Source organism: Podarcis filfolensis (assembly GCF_964270895.1).
Source record: "Podarcis filfolensis genome assembly, chromosome: 10".
Classification (NCBI taxonomy): domain Eukaryota; kingdom Metazoa; phylum Chordata; class Lepidosauria; order Squamata; family Lacertidae; genus Podarcis; species Podarcis filfolensis.
The window spans coordinates 4,690,099-4,709,309 of NC_139612.1; the positions used below are offsets into that span (position 1 = coordinate 4,690,099).

General features: G+C 43.9%; 1 protein-coding gene across 7 annotated transcripts in view; it reads right to left on the bottom strand.

Moving 5' to 3' along the window:
• CD36 (CD36 molecule (CD36 blood group)) overlaps positions 1-19,211 on the bottom strand; it is a 68,698-nt gene that overhangs the window by 10,639 nt on the left and 38,848 nt on the right. For all 7 annotated transcript variants that reach the window (XM_083575253.1, XM_083575255.1, XM_083575254.1 and 4 more), the window contains 5 exons: positions 10,757-10,917; positions 7,969-8,113; positions 5,116-5,298; positions 4,198-4,289; positions 2,373-2,419 (listed from right to left, as the gene is read on the bottom strand). In XM_083575253.1, coding sequence (XP_083431379.1) covers positions 2,373-2,419; positions 4,198-4,289; positions 5,116-5,298; positions 7,969-8,113; positions 10,757-10,917 — 628 coding nt within the window. The remainder of the gene's footprint in view (positions 1-2,372; positions 2,420-4,197; positions 4,290-5,115; positions 5,299-7,968; positions 8,114-10,756; positions 10,918-19,211) is intronic.

Consider the following 19,211-nt stretch of genomic DNA (forward strand, 5'->3'; position numbering starts at 1 on the left):
TGGTTGGAGGAGGGGTTGTACCCTCGCTCCCCCCCCCCAAAAAATAGGGTATCCCATTAAAGGGCTCAGTGAAGGAGTTGCTTCTGTCCATATGCCCTGACAGGGTCTTTGGGCCTCAGCAGCGATCCTTGTGGGGATCCCTCTGTTTGATGTAAGCCATAGGAATTCCCACTGTTGGGTTGACCCTGATGTCATTTCTGGCAGGCAGGTCGGAAATAAATGGTTACCCATTGCCTATCCCAAGCCTCTTCATCTGTAGTCAATACAATTGTGGCCTGACTTCAACTCTTGTGTCTTTTACTGGCATTTTATTTGAGGGGAAAGTGTGAGGCCCGGGCCTGCACTTAAATAGTCACAGGATAGGAACTAAAAAGACCTGTGGTAAGAGAACTCGCAACCTCCTGGTGTGTGTTTAAGAAAAGCAAGTAAAGAGTGCTTGGAAATCATTCACTGAGCACAGCTACCAATTTCAAATGGTAACATCATGCAGAATGACAGAAGGGACTGTGCTACCTTCTTACCACCCAAAGCCACCCTTATTGTAGGATAGAGGGAGAGCAACAGCAATGGCTCATATCTGCAAACGTTCTCAGTCATTCTATTTAGTGGCTTGAAAATAGAGGAGGGAAATCAAATGTACACCGACAAAATTGGAGGAAAGGCTATCATGACTCAACATGCACCTACAGGAAAACAATCTACAGTAGAATAAGAAAACTGATGTCACCTGATAATGCTAGGTTAATTTATTGGTGCCAATCCAAGAACTAAGGCTGGGTAATTTAGAAACCCCAAATAGGTGGAGTTCAGCCAAGTAGAAATTTCATAAGCATTCCTAGATGACTCATTCCTATAAGTGAATGGGACTTTACTACCTCATTGAACTAGACTTGTGGGTACTTGTTTGACTGGAGCATTAACAACTCATAATTGGTGCCAACAGTAAGAACAATTACCATTCTCTAGGTCAGAAGTACTCTGAACCAATTCCAAGGGTAAGAAGTGTTCCTGTTTGTGATTGCTGAAATAAATGAGCTGCAGAGGTAGCACCAGCTTTTTTGATCACATCTAAATCTGAATATTCTCTCTGATTTCACAGCAGAGCTATGGCTGCCAGCCCCATGGCATAAGGAGCACTGTCTCCATTGACTAATAACAAACACACACTCCTCCATTTCCCACAGGCTTCCATGGCCTGCAGGGAACACACAGCCAGTGCATCTGGCTGAAGGACAAACACAGCACACAGGAGCTCCCAAGAGATGGTGCTGCAATAAAATCGCACAAAGTTTGTTTATTGGCACTTGTCCGCTTTTAGCTTAGTTGTCTTGTTGCTCCATTTTTCTCTATCCCCCTCCCCCGCCAAGAAGACATCCTAGAGGTGAGGCATGTGGGATAAGAGGCATCACCAGGCATCTCAGGTACAAACGTCACCAACCTCCCATGTTCGCAGTGCATTTCTGCACGTAATAGGAGAACAGCAGCAGCCAAAACAGGGAGGAAGAGACAAGCTCAAGCAAGGTAATGATTCTCTTGGCAGAGTGGCTTCTGCCCAGGAAGACCTTTCAAAGCTTTCACCCCAGACCTTGTGTACTACTTAATATTATTTGTTATATTTTTCCTACTTGCCCTGTACCAGTGAGTCTCAGGGCAGGCCACAGCACATTAGGGACTCAGCTACACAGCTACACTCAGCTAAACATTTTAAAGGTGTTGTAATGTACAATATACAAATGTGACACTAGAAGGCGACAGTGAGCTGTGCAAGATTCAATGTATTTTTAAAACGTCTTAAAATAAAACATTTTCACAGCATTTTTTAATGTGTGTGTAGTTTCCACCAAAAACACAATGCAAACAGCAGTGCAGAATACAAATTTAAAAACCCAAATTTAAAAACAGTTGTTTGTTTTCTGTGCTCATCAATGCACTCGAATTGGTCACCAGGGGAAAGCCCTACCAGCACTATTTTTTGTGCCCCTAAATCCAAAGTTGTAGAAGAGTGCTCCTGTGTCCCCCCATGGCCTTATTTTCAAGCAAACCTCTTCAGGGTGTGGAGCATCAGTTTGTCATGCACAGCACTGTGGGAACAGGCAGATCTGCTGCTCCGCCTTCTATCTACAGAGATCCGCAGTGCAGCCCACAAATAACCCCATGGATATGACAATGCATTTGCAGGACAGTGTCTGTCTTTGCAAGGTGCATGACATGTAGGAATGTGCTTGGTGGCAACCTGAGACAGATCCATATCGAAGAACTATTAAGTGTACTGACAATGCAGAACACTTGTGCTCTTATCCCTCTGGCTCAAGATTTTTAGTAAGAAATTGGTCCTAAATATCAGTAGTTTACACCCACCCACACTTACTTACCTGTGCCGTTGATCATAGCACAACCTCCGGCCCAGTATGAAAGGGTGCTTTAAAAGAAAAAAAGGGGGGTGGTGCAGGTCAGGTGACAGAACTTCAAAGAAAGATCCATTTTGCTATACATTTTTCTATATTAATATAGGAGTCAGATTCATGCCACAGTGCCTTCTTTCTAGAAGGATTCTCTGACGCAATCCAAGGCCTGATTCAATTATGCAGTTTCCTAACCCAGAGTCTAGGGCTGCTACAGGATTCACAAGCCTGGCTTACACTGGCAGGTGTCAGCCATGTCAAGCATGGACAACCCATGTCAGGCCTCAGGCACAGCTGAATGGAAAGGAGCCGTGCATGTCGGAGAGCTCAGTCAGTAGAGCATGAGATGCTTAATCTCAGGGTCGTGGGTTTGAGCCCCACATTGGACAAAAGATTTCTGCACATAAAATAATATATAATTTATTATTTATACCCCGCCCATCTCACTGGGTTTCCCCAGCCACTCTGGACGGCTTCCAACAGAATATTAAAATACAAGAGTCTATTAAACATTAAAAGCTTCCCTAAATAGATATAATATAATTTATTATTGCAGGGGGTTGGACCTGATGGCCCCCTTGGTCCCTTCCAACTCTACAGTTCTAGGATTCTATGGCCTACTCGCAAGAAGGTACATATGCATCCTCACTGCCAGAGCCTTATCATTTGGAGGCTGGGTTTACATCTTACTTGTTAGTGAGGGAAGCCACTTCAAGGCGATTATATCCCCATTGCCCTCTGCACTACTTGCTCTTTCAAGACCTGCGAAACCAGACTAAGTGAAACATTTAACAAAACAGAACTGCCCAAACCAGTGCATTAGAACGGTGGGTGCTGTGCTAGGTTAAGCATTGCTATATATACACATTGCATTTGAAGCACCTGCCTCTATGAGCCAAAGGATGATCATGCAGTAGGAATGGCTTTGAAGGTCTACAAAACTCACCTCTCTCAAGAATACTAGTGTAAAAATCAAGGCTTGGCTTTAGTGTGCTGTTGATCCACAAAATTAAAATTAAAATCTCATCTGTATCCCTCCCTCCAAAAAAAGAACTCAAGAAGGCGTACATAGGACATTTGATTTTATATTTAAAACCATCTTGTGAGGTAGCCTATGCTGAGAAGAAGTGATCCCCTTAAAGTTAATTTTTGCACCAGAACCTTGGTGGTGGCAAGTTTCATTCTCCTCCATAGCTTCAAGGCAGGGAGGCATATGGACCCAATGACAATCATCTTGGCCCTGTATCTGCTCATAAAGCCAACAGAATATATTTATCCCGAACAAGTGTTGTCAAACACATCTCTGCAATACAGTAGTTTCAAGCCTAGCAATCTCCTGTGTTCCATCTTTCTGCACTGAAATAACAATCTGAAAAGAACCTGCTGGATCTGGCCAAAGGTCAGCATCCTGTTCTCCCAACCAGGTCCCCACGGGAAGCCTGAAAGAAGGACTTGGGCACAACAGCACCCTCCCCGCAAGGGTCACTCAGAAGCATCTGGCCTCCAACGGTCAAGGAAGGACATAGCTTTATCCCCAATGTCCAATCCTCTTTCAAAGCCACCCAAATTGGTGGCCATCACTGCCTCCTGGGGGAGGAAATTCCATATGTCAACCATGTGCTGTGTGAGAAAGTCCTTTATTCTATCCTGAATTTTCTAACAGGTGGCTGTAAAAGCATGCAGAGACATGAAAGTTTGCAACAGCAAAGTGAGAAAGGATCCACAGTACATGATTACTGGATCTTTTACAAAGCATTGAAAAAAAATCTATGCACATTTTTCAGATATACATTACGTTTTGTCTTTATAAGTCTCGATGAGTGCCGTCTTGCTTGTGTCATTTTTCCCATTGTGGATTCTATAAAGGCCGTCCAGTGTCTCATTATACTTGAGAGAGGAGAGAAAATACACAATTTTCAGTACAAACGGGTTTGATAATGAAGGTAAATCCCAGGGTTCTTTTCTATGTTCAATTCTATGTACACCATTCCTCATTTCATGCTTCTTAGCAATCAATTTATTTCTCTTACACATTTTTGCATGCAGACATACCATTCTAAAGCATGGATTTGCCAAAACTGAAGGCAAGAAAAGTAGATCTATCAGCAATATATCTATTTAAAATGGGTTAGACACCACCAAGAATTTGCATCTTTTAAAAATAACCCAAAGTAAGATACTGAAATACTAATGTTCAATTTAAAGCCTCAGTCAACAGGATGACACAGAAATGAAAATCACTCTATTCATTTCTCAAGGGTGGGCACTAATGGAACAAGACCACCTGCTCCTTTTGCATCAGAATTAGCCAATGGGATGGACTTTAGATGGTGCCGGACTACAACTCCCAACATGCTGGCCGAGGCTGATGGGAAGTGTGGTCTGGAGAGCCCAGGCTGGGTACATGATCACTGTTTAGTCCAGCAGGGGTTGACTGAGGCAACATGGTGGCCTGTGGAAAGACAATCTTTGTCGCTGCCCCCAGCAATGGCGGAACAAGCTCCTAAGGAGCAGGTTTGCTATTTTAAGGCTGAGAAAGAGCAAGCTCAGCTGAGGAAGACACAGCTGAGTTGTTTCACACTCCCCTCCCCTTCTTCGACCCTACCCTCTCCTTTTTCCCAGCCTGGTTGTAAGATCTGATTTCTAAGGGCCTTTCCATTCTCCCCCAGCACCAAGACAAGTGGTTTATTTCCCTTTTGGGACACATACGTACAGGAAGAAATACGCCAACAACCCTTTCAACTCCTGGAAGTGGAATTTTCTTCAAGAAAGGATCTTCATAGCCCCAGAGTATTTCTTTCACAGTTCTGTTCTGAAGGAAGTGGGACTTCGATGACTTCACCCAAATGTCCAACAACGCTTGTATGAAGCCACTTTGATACAAAGCAGGTGCGGCCTGAGACAAACACAAACACATATACAGTCATCCCTCGGGTTGAATATGCTTCATGTTGAGCGCGTTCGAGTTGCGCTCCGTGGCAACCCGGAAGTAATGGAGCATGTTATTTCCGCGTTTCGCCGCTCATGTATGCGTAGATGCTCAAAATGATGTCACGCGCATGCGTAGAAGCAGCGAATCACAACCCGTGCTTGCGCAGACGTGCCGTTGCTAGTTACGTTTGCTTCTGGATGCAAACGGGGCTCCGGAACGGATCCCGTTCGCATCCCGAGGTACCACTGTATTCCCTCTGACTAACCTACTTGCATTCAGGTTGCGACCAAGATGCCTCCCCTCTTTTGGGGGGTGGAGGCTGCAATAACCCAGCCAGAGACCAGGCAATGAAAACTTTTGAACATTAGTGATAAGCATTATGGTTGATTGGAATCAGAGCAGTGACATGGTTCACGTTTTGGTGCCCTGTCCGCTGTATTTCATTTTGGAAGGAAATCTTGAAGCATTCCCCAATGTTTTAAAAGCCCACCATGTACAAAAAGAACTAGAAACCTGCCCTAGTCTTCTAGGGAAAAAAATATGTCTGGATTTTTAAACACACACACAAATCGAAGATCCTTCCAACTTCTGATTCTACAATGAATCTAATTGCTTGACATGATTTCATGCTATTAAGTATGACAGAATATGGTGGATGTCTACATTAGGGATATCTATTCTGTGAGAAGGAAAGAGGAAACTGAGGTTTAAGGCTCTAAGTGTGGAGCCACATGATCAACAGCTTCACAGTTCTCTTCCATTTGCTACAGAATTTATTTATAGGCTGTACAGTGTTGTTGTTGTTGTTTAGTCGTTTTGTCATGTCCGACTCTTCGTGACCCCATGGACCAGAGCACGCCAGGCATTTCTGTCTTCCACTGCCTCCCACAGTTTGTACAGTGGTACCTCGGGTTAAGTACTTAATTCGTTCTGGAGGTCCGTTCTTAACCTGAAACTGTTCTTAACCTGAAGCACCACTTTAGCTAATGGGGCCTCCTGCTGCCACCGCACCACCGGAGCCCGATTTCTGTTCTTATCCTGAAGCAAAGCTCTTAACCTGAAGCACTATTTCTGGGTTAGCGGAGTCTGTAACCTGAAGCGTATGTAACCTGAAGTGTATGTAACCTGAGGTACCACTGTATTATGAAAGCTGCTCATCATTCTGACAACGAAGGGCCAGGTGCAAACTTACCCTGGCTTCTCTAAAGAGCATATTCTTAGGGCCTCACAAAATTACAAATTCCAGGATTCTTTAAGGGGAAGCTGCTAGAGTCAAGATGCAATGAAACCTATTTGTAACAGAAAGGCTGCGTCAAAACTAGGCTCATTTTCACCTGGGTCAAAGACCCAGTTTGGCTGGAAGCCTCAATGGTGCTCCTTGGGAGGCTTCATCTGGGATAGCCCCCCCCCCCCCGTAGCTACAGCTCTGCGGAAAGGTGCATAAATCCCACCTTTCCTCCAAGAATTCTAGTCAGTATGATTCTCCCCACACACTCCCTTGTGTCCCCACAACAACCTGAGAGATTGGTGAGGCTGGGAAATGGCAACTGGCCCAAGGCCACCAAGTGAGCTTCGTAGCTGAGTGCGGATTTCAGGCTTGGTCTCCCCTCTCCTAATCTGATGCAGAAACCCCCACACCATCCTGGCTCTCTCAACTATAATGGAGAGCCCACAACACCTTTCATTTCTGCCCCTAAAAATAGAATGGGGCATTATAATTCCTGAAGGGATATTTCTGGTAAATATTGGAGAAGGGAGAGACAGCCAATCAATGGAGCAACTGCACCACAGTTGACAATCCAATCTTACCTACGACACTTAGCTACTACTTTCTCAGCCTCAGAAGAGAGTGAAGAGGGGAGGGACCTATTACAGGGATGCTCAAGATTTCTGAGATAATTTCAAGCCCTTCACATAACTATATTCACCTAATCATCAATAACTATGCAGCTTTAACATCAGTTCACAAAGAAAAGTAGTCTCATTAGATCAAGATCATCACCAGATCTCTAACCTCAAATTCTAATCTGGGAAAATGAAAGCTATTCCCAGCCCTACCTGTTTTAGCAGTCAACTCTGAAAGAAATTAGCGCTACTGTGGTGCAATCAGAGGGTTTAAGAAGGGTGAAACACTCTTCCCGTATAAAGAAACAAACAATTCAAATTGATGCAAACATGCAGTGTATCGTTCTACAAATCAGGCCCCAAGGGGGTTTGGCAATGTGCTTTTCTTAAGAGCTCCAGTCTCGGTAGGGCTGGATGGCTCTGGAGATGCCTCACTCTGGCACTAATTGGCACCATTGTTAGTAGCCTTGTCATAGAAGCCAAGTATAGGCTGGACAAGGGATTTGCGAAAGGTTCTCCATCCCCAGCGGCCAAGGCAAAGAGGGCTCAAGCAGCAGAGTATGGCTACAATCACGCAAACTCCACACAGTGCCTTTTCTGTGGTGGAAAAAGAAAACAAAAAGACAACCACACTATTTCTAAACTGATTTAATTTTGTAGCTGGAGGACAACTTTTGTCCTCATTAGTCAACCTGTGCATTTGGAAAGATGCATGTGTGAGAAAAAGGCAATCTGAAGATGAGAAAGTTTGAATGTTACATAATTAGGTAATTTGCCTGGCTTACGTACCACAACGGCAAGGTTGACTATTGTGAAAGTGTCGTTTTCTGGCCCAACTGAGAGATCAGGCTGAAAGAGAGCAATATTTGGCTGGTAGAAAGACACTGTGGAGTCGTTATGTTGAGTGATGTTTTCTTTCGGCAAATAGCGCACCCTTAGAAATCAAAGAAGAAATTTAACTGCAAAAGCTGAATTGAAAGAATGCCGATTTAGCACCAGCCAGCTGAATCAGCATTTCTTCCCAGTGCCAGAGCATTCCCTCCACCCCAACACTCTTAACATCTTTAGGGTTCCTTTGGGTATAAGTTTGCATCGCAGTGCTTTGTTCAAAAAATATATAGGTGGTATCCAACTAAGTTTTACTCCGAATAGACCCACTGAAAGTAATGAACATGACTTATTTTTATTATTGATTATTGGTTAATTTCAATGAGTCTGCTCTGAGTTAAACTTAGTTGAATACCACCTTATGACAACACAGACATCACCTCCAAAAAGTGCTCCTATGCTTTATTTTTATTCTTACCCCATTACAGTAAAGAACCTTTGTTACAAGTGGGGAGCAGCAGGCAGTGAGAAAATAAAGCCGAGCAATGCATATTTAAGGCCACATTAAATTTGCCCTCATAATGAGTTTTATATAGTAATCCTGAACACGTATCTGTGCATAAATCCAGCTCAAGTCAATACTTTCAGAAGAGTTCCCCCAAAAAATTTTTACAGAAGAGCAGAAGATCCTGCTGGATCAGGCCAGTGGCTCATCTAGGCCAGCATTCTGCACTCACAGGAGCCAACCAGATGTCTGTGGGATACCAGGGAGCAGAACATGAGCTCAAGAGTCCTCTCCCCTCCTCTCGTTTCCAGCAACTGGTATTCAAAAGCATTGCTGCAGAGCCCAGGCATCCTGGCTATTAGTAGCCATCAATAGTCCTCTCCTCCAGGAATTTGCCTAATCCTCTTTCAAAGCCATCCAAGTTGGTGGCCATCACTGCCTCCTGGGGGAGCAGGGTCCATAATATGTAATAATAATAATAATAATAATAATAATAATAATAATAATAATAATAATTTATTTATACCCCGCCCATCTGGCTGAGTTTCCCCAGCCACTCTGGGCAGCTCCCAATCGAGTGTTAAAAACAACAGAACATTAAATATTAAAAACTTCCCTAAACAGGGCTGCCTTCATATTTCTTTTAAAGATAGGATAGCTGCTTATTTCCTTCACATCTGAAGGGAGGGTGTTCCACAGGGCAGGCGCCACTACCGAGAAGGCCCTCTGCCTGGTTCCCTGTAACTTGGCTTCTTGCAGCGAGGGAACCACCAGAAGGCCCTCAGCACTGGACCTTAGTTTCTGAGCTAAACGATGGGGGTAGAGACGCTCCTTCAGGAACACTGGGCTGAAGCCATTTAGGGCTTTAAAGGTCAGCACCAACCCTTTGAATTGTGCTCAGAAACATACCGGGAGCCAATGCAGATCTCACATAATTTATGTTTTGCGAGAAGAAGTCCTTTCTTTTGCCTATTCCAAGTCATAGGTTGGGTGCGCGTTTTTGTTGTTCTGAGGTGGTGGAGGGGTGCTGCACTTGTTTTACTTTACAAATAATCTCTCCAGTCACCTGAACTGTTCAGCCTTCCCACCCACGTGCACTTCCTGCAACCTCCCCAGTGACATCAGCCAGTCTGTCCCATAAGCAGGGGAAGGCAGAGTTGCCAGCTACTGTGCACCTGACTGCTGGACTTCGTTATTGTTGTCATTATTATTTTTAAAGTGAAGATGAAGGTTTGTTCTCCTTAAAAACAAAGATGAAAATAGTGAAAGGGAGGTTGTTGGCCAAACTCAGTTTCCCCAACTAAAGCTCAGGGAAGGCAACAAAAAGTAGTTCCTCTCATGGAGATTAAAAATAAATAAATCAGGAAATGAAGGCTGCTTGGGAGTCTGAATGAGTGTTTAATAGAAAGATAGCCACCTCACAAAGACAGGGTAAACTCAGTCCTGAACCCAGCAAGATTACCGTATTTTTCGCTCCATAAGACGCACCAGATCATAAGGCGCACCTAGTTTTGGTAGCAGGAGGAAAACAATATTCTGAATCCCAGAAGCCAGAACAGCAAGAGGGATCTGGCTTCTGGGATAGCCACACCAAGCCTCTCCCGGGTAGCGGGATAAAGACTCCCCCTGGCTGAAGAGGCTGCGTGTGGCTAAGGCAGAAGCCAGGAGAGGCGTTTCGCTGAAGGGGCGCTGCGCAGCTCTCCCTCTCTGTGCAGCGCCTCACCTTAGCAGGAAAGGTGCTGCACAGAGAGGGAGAACTGCGCAGTGCCCCTTCAGCCAAGCAGGAGGAGGAACAGAAGAAGCCTCTTCTGTTCCTCCTCCGGCTTCGCAGGACAGGCGTGTCTCTGAAGGGGCGCTGCACAGTTTTCCCTCTCTGCACAGCGCCTCTTCAGCAAAGCGGGAGGAGGAACAGAAGCAGCTCTGTTCCTCCTCCCGCTTCGCTGAAGGGGCGCTGCGCAGCTCTCCCTCTCTGCGCAGCGCCATTCGCTCCATAAGATGCACTCACATTTCCCCTTACTTTTTAGGATGAAAAATGCATCATGGAGCAAAACATACGGTATTAGGAAAAACACAAGGGGTGGGAGGGGTGACTCATTTTTCACAGAAGACTTTTGTGTAATTGGAGAAGAGGTTATTGGCACAACACTAGAACCAGCAGATTTGGAGTAATCAGGTCTGCCCACCAACCCACCCTCAAAAAAGAATGGAAGGAGACACACATTTAACACAAAAAACCTTGCCTACCTGTAAGTGTAAGGCCCTTTCTGCTTGAGTATTGGATGTGATCCATTTTCCATTACTTCTTTCGGGTTTTGCACATCAAAGAACCAAAATTGCCTGTAGACTGGACTTCCGGGCACAAGCCAATTCTCATATGCAATTGTACCATTTTCAATGACTGTTTCCTGGAAGAAGAAAAGAACAAGGAGAAAAGGAGGAGTGTTGTGTGCTGTGCTCCCTCCAATCAGGCTAATACAGTAGTGTGAACCTTCATACATTTCAACCTGATATAAAAAAAATGTTACTTTTTTATAAAAAAGACACAAGAATTGGAAAATAAGTTATAAAAGTAGATTATAATTGCTCAAACTAATAATTGATTAATACAGTGGTCCCTCAGGTTACATACGCTTCAGGTTACATACGCTTCAGGTTACAAACTCCGCTAACCCAGAAATAGTGCTTCAGGTTAAGAACTTCAGGATGAGCACAGAAATTGTGCTCCGGCGGCGCAGTGGCAGCGGGAGGCCCCATTAGCTAAAGTGGTGCTTCAGGTTAAGAACGGACCTCCGGAACAAATTAAGTACTTAACTTGAGGTACCACTGTACATCTTAGGAAACATTTTAACTAAGTGCTCCATTTATCAGTGCAGATTTAAACTCTGTTCCTTTTTATTCCAGGTCAATATGTAGGTGTGAGAAGGGGAGAAAGGGGGGGCTTCTAGTGAAGTCAAGACAAACTATTTCAACTACTACATTAAGGAATAGTGGCCTTAAAATTATCTTATTTGACATGCAGTAGGAGTTGTGGCGGTTCTAGCAAGATTCTCCTTCAACATTTCCTAAAATAGTGCTCATCAGTTACAAATAGCTGTTCCAGGACTGGTCTTTCCCAAATCAGAGAGACAGACTTTGTCAGGATAATCCTGCAAGTTAAGAGAATAATAAGAATTACTGAAGACTCTGAACTAGTAATGTACAGATATTGATACAAAATCTCATTTGAAAAAAAGAAAGTGAAAACTTAGATCCACGATTTTCGAAGTAGACTTTAAGCACATTGCCTGAAAGTTAATTAGACCTAATTTCTAAATTAGAAGAAGAAAATAGCAGATCAGATTCTTCTGTGCAGACAGAAGGGCTAATACAAACAAACCCCCAAGGCTTTGGCCTTAGCATTTTTAAAGTGAGATTAAATACATAACTTTGGTGATACTCATCTTGCCTCTTGGCTTCACTATTCAAGTGACAACTAAAGCATGGAGATAGGATAAACTATCATTAATACTATAATTTATTCATTTTAACAACTGAAACAGTTCATTCACTTTCATTTCCCATTTAATTCAATGGACACCCCACCAATCTTCTGTCACTTATAACTTTTGTATTTTAGATCCCAGGAAATTCAGGTCAAACTTCTGAAGGATCAAACCTGCAAAATTTCAGTCCTATTTTATATCTATTCACTGCTCCCCCTCCTGCCACCATCTTTTCTGACTTGTATATAGCTGGTTTCATTTCTTCATCCCAATAGCAAAACAGGTTTCCATTCAGAACTCATTTGTCTGAACTACCATTTGTTTTTTTTAAACAACAGGAAATGAAGACAAAGTCAGAGTGGAAAAAAAGGAAGGATTTTCACATGTCTTTTCAAAGTTTGCAAAAGAGCAACTTTTGAGCAAGTCCTCATAAGGCTCCTGTGGGAAATTGCTTCATCTTTTTGCCAAGGACTTAACCTTCACTCCAAAATATGCAACCAAGGATTGTGTCTGTACAGCAGGCATACACTGCACTGAGCTGAACTTCAGCTATTCAGGGTCAGGCAATGCACTTTGTGTGTGTTTCCCAATGCTGTCAAAACCCGCTAAGCAAATGCCACAACTCCATCGAATGCTGGAACCACTGCACTTCAGAGTCCGTAGTCCCTTTACAAACAGCCAGACAGAAAGGAAATGTAAGATGCATTGGGGGGGGGGGAGGGAGGTAGCAGAACTTGATAGAGAAGGTAACCCATTTTTGTTATTTAAAAAGCTTTGTCACAGGATCTGCCTGAAGTGCTCCAGAAGGCCAAATCCTGATGGCAATAGACTTGCTTGTTCATGTACTCTCTTACAAACTCGTGTCACCCTGACTCAACATTTGCAGCTTTTCAACACTGAGCAGGTCCCAGGAGGCCAGGGATTATGTGGAGCACTGAGAAAGAGGAGGAGAAGTTGAAATGAAAAGTCAGGAATCTACTGGGGAAAGGTCAACATGCTTTGTCTGGGTCTTTGGATAAGGTCTTCAGAGGGAAAAAGGCCATCTTTACATGACCTATGAGACACAAACATACAGAAAGTTCACTGGCACTAACTGCGGCTAAACAGCTGACAGCCATTTTCTCCTATTGCTCAGCCCATGTTAACAGGGCACAGTTAATTCCTTGAGCGGGAAGTCAGGCTGTTTGGTAAACACATCTGGCAGCCTGATTTGGGCCACAACTGGAAGGGATGGCGCAACAGTCACCCCGATGGAAATTCAACATTCAGAACCAGCCTATAGCAAAGGCCTCCTTGCCCTTTCCAGAATAACCCTTAATCTCCACAAACAGATTAAAAGGGTGTTAACAGCATCAACATGAAGCAATAAAAAGCCATGGTGCACATGCTAGCACTTGCCATTCCGATCATATCCCTGAAATATGCATCAAAGAAAATGCTCCCCACTCCCCTGCGCTGTGAGGTTGGACAGGAAATTCAAGCCTTCAGTCATTTTATTTAGAGAATTCTGTGACGGTATTCCTGAGAACCAGGTCTCCCACTTCAGGCTGCAGGTGGCCGCAGGTTTTCCCTATGATCCACACAGAGAAAAGCAGCCTCTTAGGAAGAACAACTTTCTCCTAGAGCTTTTTCCTATGAAAAAGGCGTCTAGATTTGCATGGGGAAACCTGCAATAAGAAGCATCTCAATTACACTATGCACCCTCAGTGAGAATTTATATTATATTCTTATCAAATTACTCTTCTAGAACTTGGGGACATCCAATGAAACTGAAGTCAATTTTTTTTTTTAAAGCATAGTGACTATTCTGCTTCATCTCCTGGCTGACGTAAACAAAAGTTGGGACTAGTCCTAAACTGGCCTACCAGGGAAGGAAACGTATTTCAAGATGCAGAGGAAGGCAAGAGGAAGACCAGCCTAGAGAGACCCACCTTCTCAAAGCACTCTTTGTGTCAGCCGTCCACTGATGTTGCACAGTGTGTCATTCGTATGCTACAGAGAGACGTCCTCTTTTCCTTAGCGGTCAACTTAGAAGCCTTGTTGGAGTCAGAGAACTCGGGGTGGGTGTGCAAGGCAAGTCAGAAACCAAGCAAGAGGGAGGAAGCACCCAAGATGCAAGGGAACATTCCACCCGTGAATGTGGAACCGGGGAACCTGCCTTATAAAGAGCCAGACCAATGGATGCGTCAGTGTTTCATGCACTGACTGGCAGCAACTCTCTGAGGTATCAGACAAGAGGCTTACTCAATCTGACCCAGAGACCTTCTGCTCTCTAGCACTGAAGGTCGGCCTTTGATGAGTTGGTCAAGTTAGCAACATCCTCATTAATTCTGAACACTCTTAAAGCAGGATAAATATAAAGGCTGGATCACATTCAATGTGTCACATTGTGTGTGTGTATCTGTATCTGCACATACACATGCAGCTCCTGTGTATCCTATTTTTCCTCTTTTTTCTTGAAATAGTGAAACTGTGGCAGAGGTAAGTGGGCAAGAGAGACTATTGTGTTCTTGCAATTCCTGGCAAAAGGGCTTTGCATATTCTGCAAGACCAAGCATTTTTATGTGGGAAGAAAAAAATAGTAAAACAAGATTGTTACTTTCTACTTGGAAGTTACTTATATGCCATTTTAAAATAACCTGCTAGTAGTGATGGCTATTGCCTGAAACACTTTGAGGCTTGCATTCCTGTGGCTACGCTAAATGTTGTCAGTCTCTCATATGCAATAGAATTCTCAAAGAGAAATAAACTAGGAATGTTAGGCTAAACCTGGGATGGGGAACTTGTGACCTTCCAGGTTTTGTTGAACTTTCCATCAGACCCAGCCAGCAAGCCCAGTGGTCAGGGATGAGGGGAGCTGCAGTGCAGCAACACCCAGAGGGCAACAGCTTCTCCTTCCCTGAGCCAAAATTGCACCCAGCGCCAGAAAGAGGGCTTGTTCTAAATTTAATTTAGATGAGCATTCTGGGCGCCTTCCTTATTTACTCAGCACTGCCAGAAGCAACTCCAGTTTACTGTACATCTAGTTATTGACCTACACATGAGGTATTTTTAGCCTGCAAGGGAAGTCCTACTGCAGCAGTCAAAAGTGGGGGATGGGTGAGAAATTTTATTCGGTTCACATTCAAATGTAGATCTATAAAATTTGCACTTGCTAAAAGCATATGAAAACTGCCATCTTTCAAAATTTGCACTTACAAGTTTTGCAGTGGAGTTCTCCAACCACACAATATTTACAAAAATGCATATTTTAGGGGAAAGTGTGCTAATGTAAAAGTGAAAGTAATAGTATACTAAAATGCATTATATATTTGGGGGAATGTGTACGTTAGTCAAAATTGCATGCAAAAATGTGTTGATTAGGAGAAATTTATACTAAAATGCTGGCAAATTTCCCAGATTGTTTTCTATTTTTTAAAAGTTGGCAATTGTTCAACCATGTTCACTGGTGTATTTCTACAACACAGGTAGCCATTCTTCACAGGTGAGGAGTCAGATATGTTCCAAAAATGTTTCTGAAGATCTTTTAACATTGCCAAAAATTCCCTCCAGTTTTCAACAGTGTCTTGATACTCCTTGCAAAAATGTACATTTAACCTATAACTGATTGTTGCTACGCATCAGTTGCTTTTGTAAAATGAACTATATTACAATGTGAAACAGCAGCAAAGTTGTGCACAGTGCTCAAATGCTCCTACAGCAATCCTGTCATGCCACAAATGAAGCAAGCCAGAGTCTGGCGTGTTGTGTCATCTGAATGTGGGCTCATGATTGGTAAGTCAAGAACAAACCTTGGCTACTGCTCACAGTTTGGAGAGAAATGAGCCAAGAGCCCAGATTTAGTCTGTGGCTTCTTTCATCTGCAACATTGCAGCAGCACTGCAAGAACTTCACGCTAAACTGTGACTTGTTTTAAGCTAGTTTAATGTGACAGTTGTTCTGGGCTGCATAGTAGCACTTGACTCAGTGCCAGACAGATGTATGCAAGACTTCTCAGACATCCAGAGAGGCCCAGGCCACTTTCAGTTCTTAAGGTCCCTTGCCACAATAAAAATAAGAAACAATGACTCATGACTTTGCTGTAATTTTACTGATGTTAGCCACCCTGAGCCTGGCTCTGGCCAGGGAGGGCAGGGTATAAATAAAATTTATTATTATTATTATGAAGACAGAATAAGACACTGCAAAAAGAAGACTGTGAGACATACCAGCTAAGAGAATAATTATGCCTTCTACCAAATCACATCTCTTATTTGCTATAATTTGCAGCTCAAAGCTGAGAGACCGTGTCACATTTTGGTCCAATGCACATAAAAACAAATTGCAAAACTGATCAAATGCCGAAACATTAACAAGTGTCTACATTTGAGGTCCACCTTTGAGCTTGAGGCCCTGGTCAATTGGCCCTCCTGCTGGCCACTCTCCCTGAATTGGCCCTGGATCTAAACCACAGAGCCTAGGGCTTGCCGATCAGACGGTCGGCAGTTTGAATCCTTGTGAAGGGGTAAGCTCCCGTTGCTCGGTCCCTGCTCCTGCCAACCTAGCAGTTCAAAAGCACATCAGTGCAAGTAGATAAATAGGTACCGCTCCAGCGGGAAGGTAAACGGTGTTTCCGTGCGCTGCTCTGGTTCTCCAGAAGCGGCTTAGCCATGCTGGCCACATGACCCGGAAGCTGTACACCGGCTCCCTCAGCCAGTAAAGCGAGACGAGCGCTGCAACCCCAGAGTCATCCGTGACTGGACCTAATGGTTAGGGGTCCCTATACCTTTACACAGCCCTAACAGAAGCAAATGTAGAGATGAAATGGAGGAAGAAGTGGGGAATCACCCACAATTCCATTATATAGAACTACACACGCCATAGTATTTCTTGGATCAGGAGTCTGATGCAGGACACTCATAAGCTGCTTTTTCTCACTTTTGCAGAACAGAAATGAGTTAACTGTTACAAGTTTTGGTAGGGGCATCTCAACTACATTCCCCCCCCCCCCAGTTAAACTGAGTAACCCAAGTCAGTTGTGCAACGCAAGTCATTATCTCAGAATAGCTTGCAGTCATTTTATTTATCTAGCCAAGGGCAAAGTCAGGCCACTTTTCAAATCAGTAGATAGCAGTGTGCAGAATAAGTTTTCATAAAGAACTGCATTCTTTGCAAAACAAAAAACTCACCAGATACTGCCTATCAAATATGAAAATCAAGAAACTGACCCGAGAGTGCTATGCATAATATTGCTTGTTATGTCTTGTTTCCTTTAGATTGAGGCACTTAAAAATTAGTGTCAGTATAGTGACTAAAGGGCTTGGGCCGTGTTGTCCCTGGTAATCCGTAAAGCTAGTCAATCTTCAGCAAGCCACTTTTTAAAGATCAGAAGGGGAGGCCAAAACTGATAAAATAGCACCACACATTGCAATACTATTGGTATGCCTTCCAGTAGTGCTAAAGAATTATCTAGACTGACGATACAAATTTGGCTACTTGGCTGCTCATTCTGGAGTAAGCAATTCAAGGAAATATGACAAAAATGCCACATTAAAAAGCCCCTTTTGCCAACCCATTCCTAAACGAGAACACAGAAACTCCATCTAGTTTAAAACCTTTGTGCCAATTCCACTTAGCAATCTCCTTCCCTACCTCCAAAACCCCAAACAAGCCTGTTTCAGTTTCCTTTACATTTTCTTGCCACCAGCCTCCGAAACCTAAGCTGGTTAATGAAAATTACCCCTTACTGGGAAGCATAATTGCAGTTCAGCCTCTTAAATAATAGAGATATGGGCACACCTTAGTTTCTTGGATGATACTCTATACACACCTGGACATTTCAGGTTGCCCTGGAATCCTACGCTTTAATTTGAAGCTTCTGTTCAGAACTACCAGCCTGCTATACTGCATTTGTTTAAACACAGTCAAGTATTGCAAAGTCTCGGAAGACAGTGTTGCTACCAGGGTTTCCCCAACCCAGATTCTCAGAACAAGGATGAAGGCTGGACACTGAACACTTTAATGCAGTGGTTTTCAACCAATGTACCTTGGCACCCTGGGGTGCCTTGAAGGTTGGTCAGGGGTGCTGCAGGCAACACTGGCCTCTGTCTCTCTTTCCTCCCCTGCCTCCTCTGATGCCCTCTTGCATCTCTGCCTCCAAAAGGCTTGCACAGCTATTTATTGCAGCAACCCTAGCTATAAGCTCAGCAGGCAATTGGTGCCTCTGGGAGGTGCCTCTCTTTGAGGGGGGGGGTGCAGCTCAGAGACAAGGGATGGAAGCAGGAGCTGCCTGGAGGACTCCCAAGGAGAAGGGAGAGGAGAGGAGGCTGAGAGAACATTTCACAAGGAAGGATGTTTGGAAAAGGGTGAGAGGCTGCCAGGTCTGCAGGCTAGGGGTGACACAACTGGGCTCCTGAGCCCCACAGGGCTGCCACAGAAATAATGAAGTTGGTCAAGGGAGCCGTGGACTCAAAAAGGTTGAAAATCTCTGCTTTAATGTATGCAGCTCTATCAGCATGTGTGATGCTTTACAGAACATACAAATGCAAAGAGCCCAATTCCTGCTCTGCGAAGCTTACAATCTATATTTAGACATTTCCAAGATGGCGCAGAACATCTAAGCAGAAATCACACAGGTAGATGAAGATGGGGGACTGGGTGGAAGGGGAGGTGGGGGCAGAAAATCTGACACATTAGCAAAGCTGTGTTTCATCGGCACACAAAAATCACAGGAAACAAGAATAGTGCAGTGGAGCCACAGATGACTTAAGGAAGTTCTATGCTGAACAGACCTCAGCTTCCTTTGGTAGAAAAGCTGATGTCCTACAAATAGTTCAAAGATTTCCCCTAAAAATACTGGGCAGGATTCAATAAGTCCCATCAGGGGAAGCCCTGTGCAATGGCATCTGCTTGAGCAATGGGGTTTCCTCCTCTCCTCACACCATGTCCTGCTGTGTCCCTGAAATTGACTTGGGGGGTTGGGGAACCCCCAGAACAGAACACAATGGAAGGAAAGCTGGGATAGTTCCATCTGACAAGCAAAAATGCTTGCCCTGGCAGAAAGAGCACCTTTGGACAAAGTTGAATTCTTCCCTTTGAACTTTTTTTAAAAACAAAACAAAACCCAAAGTAATTTAAATTGCAAATACAAGAAAGCCCCAGTAGAACACAATTTCATCAGTGTTTGGGCAACACTTCAAAAGTATTGACTGAGTGACTGTTCAAGAGCACAAACACAA